Source organism: Anthonomus grandis, chromosome 3, assembly GCF_022605725.1.
Source record: "Anthonomus grandis grandis chromosome 3, icAntGran1.3, whole genome shotgun sequence".
Lineage (NCBI taxonomy): Eukaryota > Metazoa > Arthropoda > Insecta > Coleoptera > Curculionidae > Anthonomus > Anthonomus grandis.
In genome coordinates this window covers 44,189,233-44,210,421 of record NC_065548.1, presented here as the reverse complement: position 1 = coordinate 44,210,421, position 21,189 = coordinate 44,189,233, and the positions used below count along the sequence as shown (strand labels likewise).

Here is a 21,189-nt window from a genome sequence, read left to right as displayed (position 1 = left end):
ATTAATGCTCCACTGGAGGAAAGGATAGAGATGTTTTCATTGAACCATTAAAAGCAGTATAGTATATGATCAAGGAATCCTTACAGCAAAGAAGTTAATAAGGAGAAGAAAGAAGTTTAAAAAAGAAGGACAGCATAGTGACATAAGCTTGTGCCTCAAAAAAGAGCCTAAAAGCCCGATGCAAAAGGAAAATGTTTCAGCATCTTATTAGTCCGCCCTTTGAATGAATTTCCATCGACGTAGCGGCACCTTTTCCTGGTAGAAGTTCCAGAACTGCTCTGAACAACCAAGGTTTATCCCATTCCAAATCGAGAAGCTACCCCAGTAGCTAAAGTGCTTTTCCAGAATTGAATATACCAGTTTGGTGCCCCAGAGAGACATTCAAACCAAGGCAGAAACTTTAAGAGACAAGTAGGCCACTTGCTGGGACCTGCACACTCTTCCTTTATCTACAGTCTGACGGAATGGTTGAATGATTCGCACTTTTGAAACCTATTTGAATGATTGTAAATTGCACATATCGCACTGGCAACATAGTCTAGTTTTATAATCTACAGCGGACGAGCAAATCAACAAAGCTCTAAAAGAATTTGGATATCAGAATCAACGACGTGGAATACCAGATCCAGCAATACTCGACAATTCTAAAGCCATTCAGATTAAGAATAAAAAGAATATGTTCCAAAGTCCGTTACAATATAATATGATCTTTCAAAAGATGATATGTGTGGTGTTGGTGTTTGATGTAGGTTTTTGTTCTTGCAAGGTTTATTTCCAAGATGGCGCTCATATGCCGATCTTAAATTTAAAACTCCTTCTTAACCTACGCCACATGATAAGTTCTCTAGTTTTTTTTTCAAAAGTCAAGAGAGAGAGAAAATCATTTATGTATGCCTTGTATATATAATTTTAATATTTAGTTGGTAAAATAAAGCAAAACAAGACCATTGTTTACAATTGTATTAGGTAATATTATACTAACATTTTGTCGATCAGATGAGCAAATAACGTTCGTGTAAAAAGCTATCAAATTACCACGCAAATCTATGCAGAACCGTTCCTACAATATCGAGGGGGTAAATATTATTACAATTTCGTTAGTCCTACGAACATGACAAAACTATCGAAAGATTTCGAATGGGCCTCATTAAACAAAGAAAAAATAAACCGCTGCCGTTTCCTTGGCACGAAATCACGCAATCACAGACCATCCACGGCGATATCTCCGCTTTCATATTTTTTCATTTTCGTCTTATAGCCTATATTTTTCTTTAATACGCGTTTTTTAGGACATTTATTTTAATATAATAAAGGCCGGAAATATTCCTATAAATGCATATTCAATATTTTCATTTTAAAAGGACACACCATAGGTATCCTAAAAAGCATGTCGGTTTAGATATAAAAGGAAAAATTTAATTAAATATTTGATAGAGATTCAATTAACCTCATTGGCCTCATAATGGCAAACTATTTGCTCTCCATTGTACCAAGAAAGGTTAAATTGCAAATGCAAATTAGAAAAAAAATATTTCAATAATGAAGAGGTTATCGAGTTCGCAATGGATGCAAGGTTCTCTATTCCAAAACTGGCTAGGCAGGGCAACATTGCGCATGGAAGTTTAAAAAAATAATAAACTTCCAAGCAGAATTGACATTGAAAGAATTGAAAAGGGCATCCTCCATTTCCAAAAAAAGGTCAATTATGAAAAGGAAAATATTGGTTCATTCTTTCTAATTGAAATTTTAACTGGATTCCTGTATTTAAACCTTATGAAAAATGTGAGATTCCCTTCTATCATCAGTTTAATAGAAAATCACATGGATTAAAATGTAATTACATTTTCAGTAATTACGTAATTTACATTTCCTCACTTTGCTTGAACAATTTGAGCAAAGAGTTGCTCAATGACGGTTTCCAGGAAAGAGAATGACTCGCCCGGTCTTCAGATTCAACAACCTTAGATTTTTTCTACTCATCCGCAAATATTTATAGAATTTCACTGGAACGCAGTGGTATTACTAGACAGACTTCGTGAAGAATCAAAAAATAAGCTTTATTATTTTCTATACCACCATCCGCGATCATTATGACCATTTAACTAAGTTAATTGTTTGGGCTCTATGAAACACACCTTTGTTCTTCAAACTCAAGTTTATGCCATTCGTAGATGTAGGAAATTAAAAAGCGGTGATTTTAAATACAAATTTATTTTTTTGAATAAAGGCAAATTTGATAATTACACAGGGCGTCTGAGACAAAACGTAGACTGTTTTCTGAAAATCTTGAAAAAGGAAAATTGTTTAGCCAAAAACGGCGGAAAACACCAAATTTAATATTGAGGAGGGCATTTAATGACAAAAATTACATTTCTCTGACGTCATCCTTTCACCCCATAGCCCTCATATCGATTTTTTTTAAATAGGAATAAGGGTCGAGTGACACCTTGAATTAAAGGTAATTTATTCTCCACACAGCCCTATTTTATTTTTTGATTTTATCAATTAGTTCTCAAGAAATATGAATGGTTGTGGATAGAGAAATAAATCTTATTTTAAATTAAAAAATAAATAAAATCTAAACCTATTTTATTAAATATTGAAAATGATCTCTGTTGACCTCCATACAAAAATACAATTGTTGATTAAAACGTCTGCTAAGCAAATTAGCGAACGTTTCGGGCGTTATTAACTGACATTCGTTAACAATTCTATTTCGAAGATCTTCAAGGGTGTCAGGCTTTATGTCAAAGACTTTGGTTTTTAGATGACTCCATAAAAAATCCAAAGGAGTAAGATCGGGAGATCCAGCAGGCCATTCTACGGCACCTCTCCAGCCAATCCATCGTCCAGGAAGTACGTCGTTCAAAACATGACGAACGGCAGCAGCATAATGTGGTGGTGCACCATCTTGTTCAAACATCAGTTCCTTTGCTAGAAGGTTATTATCTTGTTCAAGTAACTCAGTTATTTTTAGCATTAAGATTTGGATTAATAAGTAAAGGTCAAAAAATATGATTTGCCAAGGTACCAGCCCATACATTAAGTTTTTGAGGTTGCTGCATATTATGTGTTTCTTGAAATAAATGAGGATTAGTGTCGCTCCCGTATCGACAACTGTGTCTGTTGACTTCGCCATGTAAATAAAAGGAGCATTCGTTCGAGAAAGAAACATTGTACAGCAAATTTCTCTCATGATTTAACCTTTCATTAAATGCTCACAAAATTATACACGACGATCTAAATCATCTTCATTTAGTTCACGTACTATCGTGCCGAAAAAAAACTGGGACAGCAAAATTTAATAATTTAATTTTGTGACAGCCGCGTCAACAAAATCGTTCTTTCAAAATGCCTGCATTATCTCCTCAACAAAAAGCGATAATATACACTCGTCTGGTAGATAGAGTTCCTATAAGAAGGATCGCAGAAGAATTGGTCATTAGCAAAAATACTGTTTCCTTAGCTAAGGCCAAAAATTGCAGAATATGGGGCTATTGTAAGAAAGTTAGGTTTTGGTCGACCAAAAATTTCAAACGACATTCAAGATAGAGAGAACAGCAATAAAAGCGAAAGAAGGCAGGCATTTTCCTGGTTCTGCTAATACAGCTTATAGTAGGATAAGAAATTCGGAAATTAAAAGTTGCGCTGCAACAAATAAATAATTTTTGACTAAAGCAAACAAACAGAGAAAATTAGAATTTGCCTATCAATATGCATACTAAAACAACATATGGGAAACAGTAAAATTTTCGGATGAAAAAACCTTTCAATCGTACAATAATGGCAAAATCTGCGTTTACAGGCCTTCTAATACCAGATATGATAAACGATATATACATAAGAGTAATCAATTGGACGTTTTAGTATAAACGTTTGGGCCTAAATTAGTTTTAGAGGACCAGGTGTTTGTTAAATGGTGCAGGGAAGGCTTAATGCCTTAGGAAATTGCAATATCCTGAGCAATGTTATGATGCCATCGGTTGGTGTAGTTTAATTTTAAATATGCCACGACGTTTGCAAGCTGGAATTGATAACGACGGTGCACTAAGTATTAATAATTTTTTATTTTATATTATTAAAAAAGATATTAGTTATATATAGTTTTGGTTTATTTATAAAATGTGTTACAAATAAAAATAAATATCGAAAAATTAAAATGTTTTGTATCAGTATTATTATTTAAGTATGCAATTATTAAGACTCCAAAAATTCATAATGCATAAATATGCATACCATACCCAAGGAATGCGATTTACTATAATAGACTAGGAGACAATTCCCTACCTAAATTTTAATGTCCCAGTTTTTTTTCGGCACGATAATACTAGTTTTATTTTGTAGAATGATATTGGTGTAATTTAAAAATTTTGTGAATGGTACTTTCAGGCACGCTAGAGGCGGTCGATAATTTTTCGATTTTTGTATTAGGTTCCATCTCAACATGACCCAACACTGCAACTTCTACCACTTCATTTCTCACTGGATAACATCTGGATTTAAACTTTTGAAGAATGTCAACCACGTTTATTCATATTTCTTGAGAACGAATTGATACAATCAAAAATAAAAATAGGGTTATATAGAGATTAAAATTACATTTAATTCACTCGACCCCTATTCCCATTTACAAAAAAAATTAGATGGGAGCTCTGGGTGGTAAGGGAATGATGTAAGAGAAACGCAATTTCTGTCAATAAATGTCCTCAATACTTATTAAATTTAACGTTTCCGGTCCTTTTTGGCTAAACAATTTTGTGGATTGTTTTGTCTCAGACACCCTGTATAATGATTCTCGAGGGTTCGGTGCGTTGCTCACTCGATGCCACTTGGAATCTATCTGCCCTTTTATTCTTGAGATCCAAGCTTGCGCTTAGTGTTTCCATACATCTCAAATTATTGGCGCGTGTATGGTCCAGTTCAGAGATCTATTAGAATCTTTGATGTGTCGCAGATGCCGCACTAACTAGTCCGTGCGCCTATGTCATATTTATTGTTGCATGATATATATGTTTAAATGGCAAAATTTTATATTGTCTATCTATGAAATCATTTTAAATATACGTAAAACCCCATGTTTTATATTATTTTTTATTTTTCTTTCGAAAATGTCAATTTTTAGAAAGAAAATAATATCACAAGAAAATAATATCAAAAAATTGACCGCGGACTAAAATCCAAGCATCTTACAAAATATTTTAAACACTTCCAGTACTCACAGACTTGTCACCTCTTTTTAGCCAGTCTATTAAACAAAGATAAAACACCTGCGTTCTGACAATTCCTACTTTAGGCTGTGCAAGTGATTGTGTATCTCTCTCTATCCCACTGAATTTAAGAATTACGGGGTCGTACCCAAATAAATTTTTGGACCGTTTTTGTATTATTTTCGTCGTGTTTTTAAAGAGATCTTTACGGATCGGTCTATCGCCTTTAAAATAGTTGTTGGATGGGTCTATCAGCTTTAATAGTTGGGAGGGGGGCCAAGTGAGGTTATTATTTGATGTGTTTTGCCGGTTATGCTTTTTACACGTTTATGAAAGTAAAGAATTTAGAATTTGGCCTGTATTCCTGTAAATTTTTTGCAGTTTTTACTGTGAGGAACAGTGTTTTTTTATTTGTGTTTGTGGATTTGTTTTGGTATTATACATAAAGACCTTAAAATGTTTCGACCCTGGAAAAATAGGCAGGAAAATTTGGCAAATGAAGAGGAAAGTGTTTGTGCGGGCTTATGGAGACCGTGGGTGTACAAGAAAGACAATAACATTTGTGATAAAAACAATAAGAGTGATCTGGGCACTGATTTAGACTTACATAGTTCTGATAGTTCATTTTCTAGTATTGAGGAAGCAAAAAGAAGCAAGGGAAGTAGAAGCTACAGAGGAAATCAAGCAGTTTTAAAAGAACAAATTTATCTAAATATATATAATAATCTAAGGAATGATACTCAGTTCACAAATGATTGTAGTGCTTTGCAAAAAATAGTGTTTTTAACAGGAGTTCCCTATAGTACAATATGCCTGTAAAAAAAAGGATTAAAGACAGAATAAAAAGGAAAGATGCAAGACAATCAAAGAGACTTGACATGGACATTGCCAAATTGCTAAGGAAAGGTGTGTATTCTAAATACAAAAACAATGAGGTTCTGACCATATAGACACCTTATCGGCAAGGGACAAACATTTCTCAGTCTCAACCTTGCGGAGATACCTGATAAAACTTGGATTTAAGCTTAAGATGGTTAACAAAAGAGCTGCTGTAATGGAATTGTCAGGTGGTGTATAGAATATTTGAGGAAAATTAAAAAAATTTGGGAGAAAGAAAGATCCATATATTATTTAGCCGAAACATGATATGATACATTTATGATTGATGTATGATTTCCATTCTCTGGGAAAAAAGTCCCTTTTTTGCCATAGTAAGAAAACCCTATTTTTATTATTTAAACAAGTTTAAAGTTTTGTTTTTTTCAGCTTACTGCCCCTGTTTGTCCTTCAGCGACACAATAAAGTATATATAATGTAATGCTTTAGAATCCATATGCTGATGTGCGAGATGAAGTTGGAATCCATGGCGACAACAGAGAAACTGTTTCCTTCCTTAATGGAAGAAACTGCTAAAGAACAATGGCAAAAAAACAGAATTTACAAAATTTGTATTAACTTTTTGGGCTAGATTCAAAAGAGTGGTTAAATTTATAAAAGTATTTAGTATCCTCACTGTAGTTTTAGGATCCAGTATACTTAAAATGTAGTGTTTTGTATAAGATTTTTAGTTTTTAGTATAAGCATTTATTTTTGTTAATTTTTATCTAATCTCTCCTAATATGCATAATAACTAAATATGAGGCAAACAAATTAATAAATATTACACTCAGGATGTAAAGTGTGTTTTTTTTTATAGGTAAAACTTGTGTCTTTTAAAGGCATAAAGTATAGACAGCCAAATGATTTTTAATGTAAAAGTTTATTTAAAAAAATATACTTCCAATTTTCTGACTACATAATTACTTTTTATCAAAAGAAGTTGGTACTAAATATAGAGATGGGGGGTTTTCATGAGTATATTATTATAATAATATATCATAATATGTATTAATTAAAAAAAACTATAATAAAGGACATTGAATATGGCACCCACAATCCCCATTAATAATCACCACCATGTAAAAATAAATCTCAATTCCCAAAAAAAGGAAATATATAAAATTTGAAGACAAACCAAAACATTTTACACTTTTGTGTCAAAAAGTAACAATTTAATGCCTTAATCCACAGAATAAATGGGCCTAAGTAATTTGTCACCTACTCTCTCATTAAACTCAAAAATGCTTTATTGTCAATATAAACATAGAAGTTGTAGACAAAGCCAATAGACTACATTAAAGGAATAAAAACGAGAAACTAATTTAAAATAAAATAAAATTATATAGTAAAACTTTGAAAAATACTTAAATGCTAATCATTAAAAATTCATCATAGTTTAGGTGCTACATAGTTTAGTACGCTTTACTAGCAAGAAATATTTTCTTCCGTGTACGTAGGCTTTTTTCAGTCTTAAGTTGTCTTATTTCTAGTGGAAGTTTATTAAACAGCTTTCTACCTCCATATATGATAGAGCTACGGACAAGTTCAAAATGAGGAATGGGTAGCCTCAACAAATAGTTTTGTCGCGTATTATAGTGGCTTCCTAAGTGGAGTTCCTGTTTATATTTTCTAAAAACTAAGCAAACTGTTTCCAAAATAAAAATACAACACAGGGTTAAAATATTATGACTTACAAAAAGCGGGCGACATGAATCACGAGGCTTGGCCCCACATAGATATCTAATGGCCCCTTTCTGGAGTACAAACACTGAACTAGAAAGTGAATTTGAACATGAACCCCAAAAGCAAATTCCATATCGAAGGTGCGACTCGATAATCGCGAAATATGCAGATCTGGCGATGGAGAAATTAAGACTGGTGGCAATAACCCTTAGGGCGTAGCAGCATGATGAGACTTTTCTACATACATTCACAATATGGTCTTCAAATTTAAGGAACTTGTCTATGGAAAGACCCAAAAACTTACTGAACGGTGGCATGTTGATGGCTTCATTATTTAAACATATATCATTTATATTACATTTAAGGATATTTGTTTTGGAAACATTAAATGTCAAAAAATTTGCATCACACCAGTCTTTTATTTTTAACAAATCTGCACGTATATTGGCCTCCATTTGAGAAACATCAGAGTCGTGCCAGAGGATGGTGGTATCATCGGCACACCAGTTACCTGCAGTTGTGGCAGATCGTTCACATATATGAGAAAAATTAAAAGACCAAGTACTGATCCTTGCGGAACACCCACATTTATATTAAGTTCCTTAGACATACCACCATTAAATTTGACAGCCTGGACACAATTTGATAAGTAGGAACGAAACCACTCAAGGGCAGTTCCCCTGAAACCATAGAGCTCCAGTTTCATCAGCAGCACTCTGTGACTCATGCAGTCAAATGCCTTGGACAAGTCACAGAATACCGCTGCTGCAACTTCACCAACATTCAGTCGGTTGTACAGGTGCTCTAGAAAGCTGAAGATAGCATCATTTGTGCTCACAGAGTCACGAAAGCCAAACTGCTGAAGACTCAATATGCCAAATCTATTTGAAAATGAAACCATCCTCACCTTAACGAGCCGTTCCACTATCTTGGCTAAAGTAGGCAATAACGCTATAGGTCTAAAGTTAGAAGGACAGTCGCGATCGCCACCCTTGTAAAGAGGAACAATCATTGCTCTTTTTAAGCACTCTGGGAAAACTCCAGACATAAATGAAAAGTTAATTGACTCGGCCAAGACTTGCCAAGCAACAAGAGGTAAAACAGAAAATATTTTAAGAGAAAGCCCAAATCCCAACCTGATGAACTCTTATTCTTAATATTAACCATTAACTGTTTAAGCTCTTCTACACTTGTGGGGGCAAAAAAGAAAGATTCGGCTACTACCACATTGCTGAGAAAGCTCCTGCGATCTATTTTTTGTGAGAGATTGGCTGCAAAGTTACTAGCAATATCACAGTAGAAGGAATTGAGGACATTGGAATCTAAGGTACTTGGAATAACCAAGACATTATTTTTACCCCTAAGCTCATTTAAAATCTTCCAAGACTCTTTTGCTCTGTTGGAGGAATTATTTATCCTCCTTTGAAAGTAGGTCCACTTAGCCATTCTGATTGAGTTTCTGTAAATCTTGCGGTATCTGTTATAATAATTTAAAAATGTTGCATTGTTCATAGCGTATTTCCTAATGTAAAAAAGGAAGCGCATATTTTTCCCAGATACTCGTAAACCCTTAGTATATCAAGGTTTTCTATTTCGTTTCTTAATATTGACAACAGGAAAAGCAGTGTTAAAATTGTTTAATACCATTTGATGAAAGCTATGCAGTGGGTTAACAGTAGTCAATACATTATTCCAACTTGACATATTGCAAAGCAAAAAGACTTGACTTGTTATAAGGGACTGATGGCGCTAAAACTAAACTTATGAAATTACAATTTTTGGTTAAACTCATTTAACGTACTTAAATCTTATATTTAAATTAAATATTATCTTGCTATCAACTATCTTGAATTTCTAACTTAATAAAACTAAACCCAAAAATCCCGAATAATAAAGTTTTAAATACAAATAAATTTTAAGGCCGGGCCTGTGCAACTTTTCACGCTTGATTGGCTGTGACTAAGGTCAGGCGTTTAACAAAATAGTACGTGGGCACATGCAGTCACATTTTACGAATCAAATGTATAAATTCTTAAAAAAATGCTTAAAACATTTATTTATTTAATGAAATGATTAAATATCGCTTAGAATAATACTTTATGACTCTTTCCACATAAAATTTTGCGGTTTAAAGATGCATGTCATGTGACAATACAAGCAACACCGGCACACGGACTATTTGCGGTACATCAAAGATTCTAATAGATCTCTGAACTGAACTATACAGTGTGGCAGACGGATCTGAAACACTTCGGCCTGAGGTGAGGGGAATGCAGTAGTGGAGACAACATGGCCGACTTCATTCATAAAATGGACAGTGGCGTGTGGTATTATGTGAAACTATTTAAATTCGATTTAAGGAAAATAATTTTAAAATTTATCAAAATAAATTTTCCTAATTAATTATTCATTTGTATGTTTTATGGTTTTAGAAATAAGTTCTTTTTTTTTGGTATACAGGGTGTCCCTCAATCAACGTCACAGGCTATAACTTATATTTTTAACTATAAAAAAAAATAATAATAGCTAGGACCACTACCCAAAATTACTTAAAAAACTACCCCCAATAAATACATCCCCCAAAAATGAATTTGTCGGGGGTAGTTTTTTTAAGTAATTTTGGGTAGTGATCCTATAGCTATTAAAAATATATTTAAAAAAAATATACTTAAAAATAAAAAAGTTATAGCCTGTGACGTTGATTGTGGAACACCCTGTGTACAGGGTCGCACGCAAATATCTCTGTTGCTAAGCCGAATTTAAAAACAAAAGTTGCCAAGGTCACAGGGGGCCACGTCACTGCAATAGTACGTGTATTTTGAAGATTAAAAAAACAAAACAAAAGTCAAACGTCGACTAAAATGAGTCACCTGGTATAGATTATAAAAAACGAACAGCATAAGCGTTTTGACAATGATAAAAGTTCGGTTAAACTAGGAACGGGAATTTTTATGTTTTTGAAAACTGTCATCTTTTTCGACGTGGCCGTTTTTTCCCTGGACTGGTTAACATTTGATCAGGGTTATTTTGTCGCCTTTCTTCATCTTCCTTGTGAATTTTTCTCACAGATGCTACGGAGACTGACGGAGAAAGAGGCAATTTCATCGAATTATTTGCAGCTTCTTCATCGCAAATCCTAATAACAACATTTTGAATGCATAGTTGGTATACAAAAAGCAATAAAATATAATATAAACTACTGTTTTTTTAAGAGGCACAATGTATTTCATTTTTTTTTAAATAAATTATTATAACTAACTATGAAGGACCTTACCCTCAGTGAATTTATTCATTATAATAAAGGTTATTATTCGTATATATGTAGACAATAATAAAACAAACTAAAAAAATAAATATTAGGTATTTCATGTAAGTAATAAAACAGTGAAACTCCAAACCTACGAAAATTACACTACCTACTTATAGGTATACACAACACTAATATCAGTTTTTTTAATTAAAAGCCACAAATAAAACAAAATAATAAATAACATATAAAATAAACGGAATCAAAAAATCAACGATAAAACCTACGCCACTGTCCACCCTTCAATAGTAATCAATGTTTTGAAATGCAGCAAGCATTGTAAACAGGTGACAAAGACGTTGTCCAATGAACTGTCGAAATAATTCATAACAAAAACACGTGCGGCGAAGGAAACCAATCACAAGCGTTCAGGTTCATAATGGCTGACCCCTATTATACAAGAAGTAGAGGAGTAGAAGTAGGAATGTAGGTGTGGAACGTAATGTTGCTAGATTTACTAAACATGATCCATTTTTTGGACAAACATTTAATTGTACCATATTTAATGGTAAAACAATTGCGTATTAAAGCCAAAATGGAATAACTATTTAGATTATAATTCTTAACATTTTACCCTCTATATCTTGTGATTGTAAAAAATCACGTTTTTTAGAAAAATATTTAAGTTCGTTTTAAAATGAAAATACTGTATATGTTTAAATTGCGTATCAAATAAACATCGATGCACATACCGGGTGGTGCGTCGCCGAGCAGAACATAGGAAATCCCATGTAAATTTTAAGGGGGTCAAGTATTGGCTTCCCTGTACATTTTACAGAAAAAATGTAAAATAACTTTTTGAAGAGACCAATCTGGCAAACCCTCGTGCAAAGTATCAAAAAATTTTAATAAGCAAATCTTGAATTATTCAATTAAATGTAATTGCAAAATTACCAAATTTTCGGTTCAGGTAAAACCAGACACCACCAGCAAACAATTTGTTATAAGGTTTTGTCAAATCTGACGTAACCTTATAACGTTTTTTTTCGTATTATCAATCTCACAACCATACATTCAAAGTAAGACATGTTAACATTACTTTTTTATCTAAACTTTTATTTAATATAACGATGAAGTTAAACCAATAACAATTATTATTATCGATTATTAAAAAAATTATTTAATCATACTTTGTTTATTTAATTAACATATAGCAGTATCTGAAATATTTTCAATTTATTTTCCCATCAAGCCTATCTGGTCCATTTTAACCATTAGACCTATTGTTAGTAAATTCGAGTCCAAAGACATTGCAATAAATAATTGTAAATTTTTAACTCAGAAGATCGAAAATATATCCAAAAAATAAGCGAACTCTTAATAAGTAATAATTCTTAATAATAATAACTCTTAATATTTTACTAAGTGTGGAAAAATAAAATAAAATAAAATACAATAACTTTTTTAAAAATAATAGAGAATTACATAAAAACATCAATTAATCAAATGTTCAAACAACCCCCCATTAACAGCTAAACAATATCCTAACCGATCATTAAATTTATTTCTAACGTTACTAAGTTGATATTGGGAAATTTCATTACATTCTACTAAATTATATAATTTTGAGAACTACTATTCTCTTATAACGAAATAGCGTTTTGTAACTGGTTTAGATTCTCAAATTTTACACTTTTATAAATAACACTTTTTAAATGACCCCATAAAAATAAGTCATTCGGTGAAAGATCAGGTGACCTGGCTGGCCAAAGTATCCGGTACCGTGGACCAATAATATTGCCGTTAAAAGCATTTTCCAAGCACTCTCTAACCATACGGGCATTATGGGCCGGGCAACCATCTATTTGGTACCAGATCATTTGATCTTCCTGAACAACTTCTTCCAAGGCGGATCCAATTTGATTTTGAAATAAGTCCAAATAGGTTTCAGCTGTTAGGTTATAGTCCATAAAAAAGGGTCCAATGATATGGTGTCCGATAATTCCCACGAATACATTTTGTTTTTTGGGGATATTGTGTCCGAGTATGAACAAAGCGATGTTCATTTTCTTGGCTCCAATACCGACAATTCTGAACATTTGATTCATTGTCGAGGGTGAATGTACATTCATCGGTAAAACAAATATTTCTTAAAAAATTCCTATCATTATTTGCGCTTTCCATCATTTCAAAACAAAATGCCATTCTTCGCTCTTCATCTCCTTCCTGCAGCTCTTGATGTTTTTCGAATTTATACGAATAATATTTGTGTTTTTTTAAAGTGCGCAATACCGTTGTATGATGTTTATTTACCTCTTGCCCAAGAACCCTCGTACTAACCATCTTGTTTTCCTCCACACTCAGTAGAATATTAAGATCTCTGTTCTCTCTTTCTTCGGCTCTATTTTCGATATCTTGAGTTGAATATTTACAATTATTTATAACGGTACCTTTGGACTCGAACTTATTGACAATACGTTTAATAGTTGAAATGGACGGAATGGGCTTTGTGGGGATATAAACTAAAAACATTTCAGATACTGCTCTAAAACTGTTTCCCGCATAATGCCACTTAATTATGGCTATTTTTTCGTCGATTGAATAATTCATACTTGTTTTCAAATATCGACTGTCACTGATTTATTGACACTTTTCCTCACGTCAGTGACAATATTCATTTTACTGGTGCCCGTTTGGTTTTACCTGAACCAAAAATTTGCTAATTTTGCAATTACATTTAATTGAATAATTCAAGATTCGCTTATTAAAATTTTTTGAAACTTTGCACAAGGGTTTGTCAGATTGGTCTCTTCAAAAAGTTATCTCACATTTTTTCTATAAAATGTACAGGGAATCCAATGATTGACCCCCTTAAAATTTATATGGGTTTTCCTATGTTCCGCTCGGCGACGCACCACCTGGTATAGTTGCCGTCTACGATAATCTATTTTGCGGTTTCTTTTATCATCAAAGATGCCGCTGGCGGATCCTTTGACCGGTAAAACCAAAAAAAAAAATGGTCCTATAATATAGTCGCCCAAAATATCAGCCCAAACATTCAATTTTTGAGGATACTGAGTACAGAATTGAAAACTTCTATGTTAATTTTTCCGAGACTAATAGCAAACAACGGAAGGATTGTGTTTCTCATGAAATGGAAAAGAAGATTCATCTGAAAATAGAATATTTCGTATAAAAAAAACTCATTTTCATTTGCTTGTTCCATCATGCCTTCACAAAATTTCATTCATCGCCACTGGTCTTCGGGAATACCTAAGGTAGTTTTGGAGCATTTGAAACATTCGTAGCCATGTTTTTTTCAAAATACTCGTAACAGTTTTATGGTTTGGCTAATTTTAAACCGTTTGTCCCTCTGATGATGGCTACAACCGTGTCCGAAACATGTTGGGAATTTTAAGCTATATGTAGAATAAACGAGTGGAGAGAAACTATATGTTAGTCATTATACTTTACCAATAAATGTTTTAAATAAATTACATAGGATATAGAGCAAAGCAGTAAAGATTATTTCTTACTATACCCCAACTGCTTATAACTAAAATAAAATAAGAATATCTGAACGAGTTAAATTGATATACTTTATAAATAACCATTTACTGAAATCAAATTTAGTAACAAGACAAGTTAATGAGTGTCATAACTACCCTATAAAAAATTCACTAAATCTCTGAAATGAATTCCCCAGGACTAAAGTTTAGTACTCAACCCTATTACGGAATGCTAGAGAGTGTTGCTCTTTAGTCATACTTAATTTATACTTAAATTTATGTATATAATATACTTTGAATACTTATTATTATTAAAATTTCTTAGACTTGTTCATTGGTAGCCCCTGATACCAGTGAAGTCAAATTTACTATTTTTGGGTCATTTATACAGTGCGTTCCAAGAGTTAAAATTAACCGATAGGTTTTTTGCAAAAACGCGCGAACCTATCGATTTTTATTCCAAGTTGCGCTTTTTTGAAGTTTGTATATACAGGGTTGCTCTAAAATAAATTTCGATCTCCAACTTCATTTTTTCAAATGAAACACCTTTCTTATTCAATTTTTGAATTTCGCGTGGAATTCAACATATGTTTCATGCATCATGTCCTTATACCTAAAGTCAACAGTTATCGAAACAAAATACGACCGAATATTATTATTGAAGGTCGCACCTTATCTCTAAAAATTTTTATAAACTGGACAAAAATTCCATTCATTTGTATTTTCGTATTTACTTTATTAGTTATATTCTTATTACTTATTTAATACACAGAAACTGTATGATACGGCCAAACAGATATTGTCGAGGGTACAAGCAAAGATGCGGTTTTCACAATGGTGAAGTTAAAAAATATAGAAATTCTGTGAATGGTTGGGTTTGGTGATAGAACGCGTACTTAAAGAGAAGCTGCTCAGTTATTAAATGAAATACATCATGATCATCCTCCTATATGTCAAAAGGAGGTGAGTAGAGTAGAGGCAATATTTGGAGAATTCTGTCATGTTAGAGATCTGCCGAAATCTGGACGTCTTGCTCGAGATGGAAATGAACAACTTGACGTTTTGCTTTCTTTGGAAGAAAATCCATGCACTTCTCTATCGCAGATTGGGGCTAATTTACACATGATAAAATCTGATGTTAACCGAATAGTTAAAAAGCACAAATATCATCCATATAAAGTTATAGCAGTAGAAGAGTTATTTGATGACGATTTTGATAGGCGAAATGAGTTTTATGAACACTTATCTTGCAAGCGTTCATAAAACGTGCAATCTAAATAATAATTCAGTAACAATTTTTTTTTCCGATGAAGCCACCTTACGTTTGAAAGGTTTGATGAAAAGACAAAATTGTCGATATTGGGCAACAGAAAATTCGTATTGGATGAGGGAGGTGAACACCCAATACCCTTAAAAACTAAATGTGTAGTATGGAATAGTAATAGGTCCATTTTCCTTTGAACAGGCTTTAACGGAAAAAGTGTATCCCGATTTTCTCCAATTTTAATTAGTTGCAGCATTACTAGTTTTATTTCCAAACCCATTGCACCTAGACTATCCTGACAAGATGGTGCTCCTTCGCACTATGCTGCCACTGTGCATATACCAATCGGTGGATAGGATGGAGAGAACCTATCGAATGGCCTGCTAGGTCGCCTGACCTAACACCAATTTTTGTGGGAATCTCTCAGTCGAACGTATTTGTTAATAGGCCGAATAATCTAGACGACTTCAAAGGGAGGATTTGAGGATTCGCAGAGAAGTGCGCGCCGTAACTCGGGAAATGATTGCAAATGTGCAACGGGAGTTTATTGATCGCCTTGGCTGTTGCCCAGCTGTGAACTATTTTGAACATTTCATTTAATTTTTGTTCTTTTTTTATTTGTTATATGAATCGTGTTTTTTTTTTCGATAACTGTTGACTTTATGTAAGTATAGGATATGATACATGAAATTCCATGCGAAATTCAAAAATGGAATAAAAAAAGTGCTTTCCTTTGAACAATTAAGTTTATTTTTGAGCAACCCTGTATATACAAACTTACGAAAAAAACGCAACTTGAAATAAAAATTGACGTGTCCGAGCGTTTTTGCAAACAACCCATCGCTTAATTTTAACTGAATCTAGACATAACTTTGGGGACGTACTGTATATAAATTAGTTTATAAAAATTAACCGGTTATTATTATTAGTACTTGAATTTTGTAATATTAATATAGCAATAGTCTGGAGTGCCCCAGGGTTCTGTCCAGGGACCTCTGCTTTTCCTTGTATATACAGCAGACATTCTTAAAATTAAATTCCTTAAAGTCTTGTTTAATGGTTTTTGGAAATACAAATAAAATTACAAATATTAAAAGTGAAATAAATGTTCATGTGAAGGGCTCTAAGCTTTCGGCTGTTAAAACTGTTGAGATTCAGAGAGCATGTTAAAAAAATGGTTCAAAAATCGTTTGCAGCTTTAAAACTCTTATATAGTAATAGAGATATTCTTAACCTAAGTCTTAAACGCAACCTATGTGAGGCCATGATGCTCTCTAATTTTAACTACTGTGATTATGTTTACGGTTTTTGCTTAAATAATGATTGTAAAATGCGCATACAAAAAATTCAAAATGCCTGTATCAGATTGGTTTGTGGCTTACGTAAGTATGATCATATTTCGCAATATTTTAAAACAATTAACTGGCTTAAAATGGACAATCGTAGAATCCTTCACTTTTCCACTTTTTTAATAAAAATCATTAGCGGCCCAGATGCACCTGCGATCATAAGGAATAGATTGTTGGTTAGAGCAAATGTACACGGTGTAAATGTTAGAGCTAGAAATAAGTTAATCATGCCGGTCCATAGAAGCGCTATGTTTCAATGATCGATTTTCTTACAATGCTGTTCAGTGCTACAATTAAAAGACCTGCAGAATTTGTTGACCTTCGTGCAGATAAATTTAGGAGAAAATATGAAATTGTTCTTATGAATATTCAAAACAATTCTCTTACTAATAATATGTAATATGTATCAAATTTGCTGTTTTTTATAAAAGAAGAGAACTTTTTTTGTGTAACATTATAATTGGGAATCTTTCTTTACATATAACATGTTGTTATAATGTTGGTTTATATACTCGAATACACCCTGATCTGGTTCAGTGGAGTAGCTATATAAAGCTAGAGTGCGCCAGGTTCAGGTACTTTGTTTATTTTTTTGTATAAAGTTTGTAATGAATTTGAGTAATAAAAGACATTTATTATTATTATTATTGTTATTATATTATTATATATATTAATCTTCTATTGTTTGCCAATTTTTTTTAAATTTCAATATTAAATAATAAAAAAAGTTACAAGGGTAAGTAACCTTTATGATTTACGCACTACATTAAAAAAATTAGTTTTTTATTTTATTAAATGTTTGTCCAAACTATCGGAAAATTTTCTAGATATATGTGTGGAAATAATAAAAGAATTATTCAAGTATGAACGAACATAAATCATTGCATGTTGCCAGCTAAGAGATAATCCAAATTCAAAGAACATATTTTATTTTCGATCTTTAGCATTAAAGAATAATAATTCATCACAAACAATGCATCAACAGTTCAAGGGGCAGGAATTATTAAATAGCAATCAAGAAAAATATCTTTATTAATATTTTGTCAATAATTTATTTGTCTTATTATGTAGAAATTTAAAGGCATTGATACAATGAAACTTCTCGATGTACAGACATTTTTTCGATTAAGTACATCCTTAATGATTAAAAATATTTAATTATCAATAACATTTAAATAAAAATAAATAAGACCAACTGCAATATTCCATAATTAAAAAATTTGATAGTTACATAGCAACAATATCATGTTTGTTTGTCCCAAGTTGAAAATTTATTACCATTCAGATTATTATAAGAACATTATTGCTAATTACCATAAATTATGTGATAACAATATGTTTTGTCATAAAACTAAAAGTAACAATTTTTGGACATTTTCAATATACAAAAATATAAGCTAATATTTACAATTTGATCATAACCCTTCAAATCTCCTTTATATAAATAGTATTATCTTAAACGTGTCTTTATCTCTCTCCTAAGCCATATTTATTTTAACGTACCGGCGTTGTTAAAGGCCTGGGGAACTGGTCCTGTTTGCTACGCATAAATCCCAACATATTTTTCAGTGGTAACTGCATATGGTAATATGCACAATATGGTAGTGGATCCCAGTAGGTGAATAAAGCTTCCCGTTTGTCCAAAACAGTGCCGATTAGCTCCGTTACTGTCTCTAAAGAAGGGTTTTTTAAAGTGTTTAGAACTGCATCAGGCATTATATATGTCCCATTACTGTTCACCAATGGACCTGAATTCTGCCTTTTAAAATGTTTGCATGGTCTCCATACTAGACGAGGGTGGACATTTGTGTAGCAAATATAAGGCAACGAAATTCCAACCCGACTGCTTAAAGGCTTAATAGTGTTGGTATCCTTTGAGACAACAAATCTAAAACTTACATGACCCGTAACAGGCCTAAGCAGTTGTAATTTGCTAAAGAAATTGATTAACCATTGATCAATCTCATGATGATCCACAGGCATTAACCCATGGATTTTATTGTCGAGTTTACAAGTCACATTGGCAATGACTTGAGACTCTTTTACTGTGGTACAAGTAAGATAATGATCCCCTTCTAAATCTTGGACTACTACCCAAGGTCTTTGAGGAGTAATATCATTTGGAAGCACCAATTCAGCTCTAGAGAGGGGCAGAGTTACTTTAGCCATATCTCTAAGGCCACTGGGTCCAGCTGTTGACATTACATAATTTCCCAGCCTAATGGTACCGGTGTCATAAAGCCTGTAGACATCCTCCTTTGAAGTAACCACATAATAGTTTGGAGTTATTATACCATACTTTTCGCATCTCTTTAATACTTCCAAGGTATCATCCAGGACCCAAACTTCTTTTATGCCTGGACAAAAGCAACTACATCCAAGGAGTTCAAGATGAGGCTTAGCAACAGCATCATAATATGCGGGAGTTGTCGCACTCACCGGTATGTAATAAACTGCTTCTTCCTTATCAACTATTTCACATAAAGCTCTAACATAATTTTGTAGTTGATCACTGGTTGGTTTCGGAACAGTATAAAATTTACTAACAGCTGTAGAATAGCGAGTTAAAGCAAATGCTCCCTGTATTTCACAAACAACTACCCTAGCTCCAGCTGAGTAAAGGTTTCTTGCAAGATGTAAAGCTTGTATCGTGCTTCCTCCACTTATTAGTACTGTACGTTTCTTTTGTTTTCTAGGCATTTTTGAAGTAAAAATGATAGACAAGAATAAACGGAAAATATTTAGTGGTAGTTGAATCAGTTGTGTAACACACCACCACCACATGGATACCCATAGCATTGGTAAAGCGAGAATAAGCTGCTTCCAGGTTTTTGGGAGTATAGCCAAAATAATAACGTTAACCATTTTTAAAAGAAACATAGGATACCAGCCAATTATTGAAGCTAGGGAAGTATAGATTTCTTCTTCTCTAGGACTATCTTGAGGCACCGGAGTTTGACTTCTCAAGTCCCTGGCATCCGATCTTATAACAAATGGCTCCCGTATTACACTACCCAAAGACGATGTTCTTCGAATCCTTCTTCTTTTTAGTGAACTATCTGGAGAAGTTGTACCGGGTGAAAAGCATCCTGGTGAGTCTGGACTTGGTAATCCAGAACCGCTAGAACTACTACCGGCATGAATGCTTTCATTACTAGGCCACGACACTCGCGATAATATTTCGGCATTGCACGTAGGCATCGTACACTATCACTTCTGTCTGAAAATACTTATAGCATTCAAAACAATCCGACTGATCTTTAGTAAAGCACAAACGAAGTAAACAATTCCTTAAGTGATCAACCAACTTATAGACGGTAAAATTTGTACTCTGACCGCTAAAATGTTACAAATAGGATCCCCACTCTTTTACGGCTTATTATTGTGGTAGTCTTCATAGCGTGTATTTATAAACAATCGCGTTTAAACTGATAAGGTCTCATCTCTATACCAGACACAAAAATCTTGAACAAAGGTGAAACATTAATATTTAATTAATCTGATAAGGCATTCTAATACTTTTTATCTCTAAGTATAAAATTATATTATGTATTTTACTATATAGGGTGACATATTAAGACATTATTTTTTTTACAAAAACCAATTTTCTGGTGGAAGCCTATTATTTTTTAAATGGTCAAGTGATACCTCAATGGAAAGTGTTTTTGATTTCCTAATTAAATACTTGAGAATGGTTTTTGGTCAAAAGTTGGGTTTAAGAAGAATATCCTCTACATTTTTGAGAGCACTTTATGAACGTGATTTTAAGTTATTAGCATAAAAATTAAGTAAGTTTTGACTAAAGGAAAATAGTTTGTCCGTTTTCTTTTTAAACTGACATAAAAGTATAAACGGTGACCCGTTAAAAATGAAACAAGGCCTATTTTGGGCACGTCGGGTCATTTACGAAAAAACGCTCGGAGTTTTTTTTTTCGCTTTCTTAATTTTTGATTTTAGGTCAAAGTATCTTTTTGGTAGATTCAACACGTAAATGCCCTGTAGTAAGGAAGAGTCGTAACCTTATTTTTAAGGTATTTTTGCCTAAATAATA

At 33.0% G+C, this 21,189-nt stretch overlaps 2 protein-coding genes across 2 annotated transcripts in view; both read right to left on the bottom strand.

Annotated features, from left to right (window-relative positions):
* The window catches only part of LOC126734717 (rootletin), a 439,794-nt gene that overhangs the window by 383,439 nt on the left and 35,166 nt on the right, over positions 1-21,189 (bottom strand). The gene's annotated exons all lie outside the window — the stretch shown is intronic.
* Positions 18,153-20,524, bottom strand: LOC126734720 (uncharacterized). The gene has a single exon (XM_050438445.1). It carries the CDS (start codon positions 20,337-20,339, stop codon positions 18,633-18,635), a length of 1,707 nt encoding a protein of 568 aa, XP_050294402.1. The 5' UTR covers positions 20,340-20,524; the 3' UTR covers positions 18,153-18,632.

What these genes read in the sequence shown, in the direction of transcription:
- LOC126734720 (XM_050438445.1), bottom strand. Translation starts at nt 20,339, where the DNA reads ATGCCTACGTGCAATGCCGAAATATTATCGCGAGTGTCGTGGCCTAGT.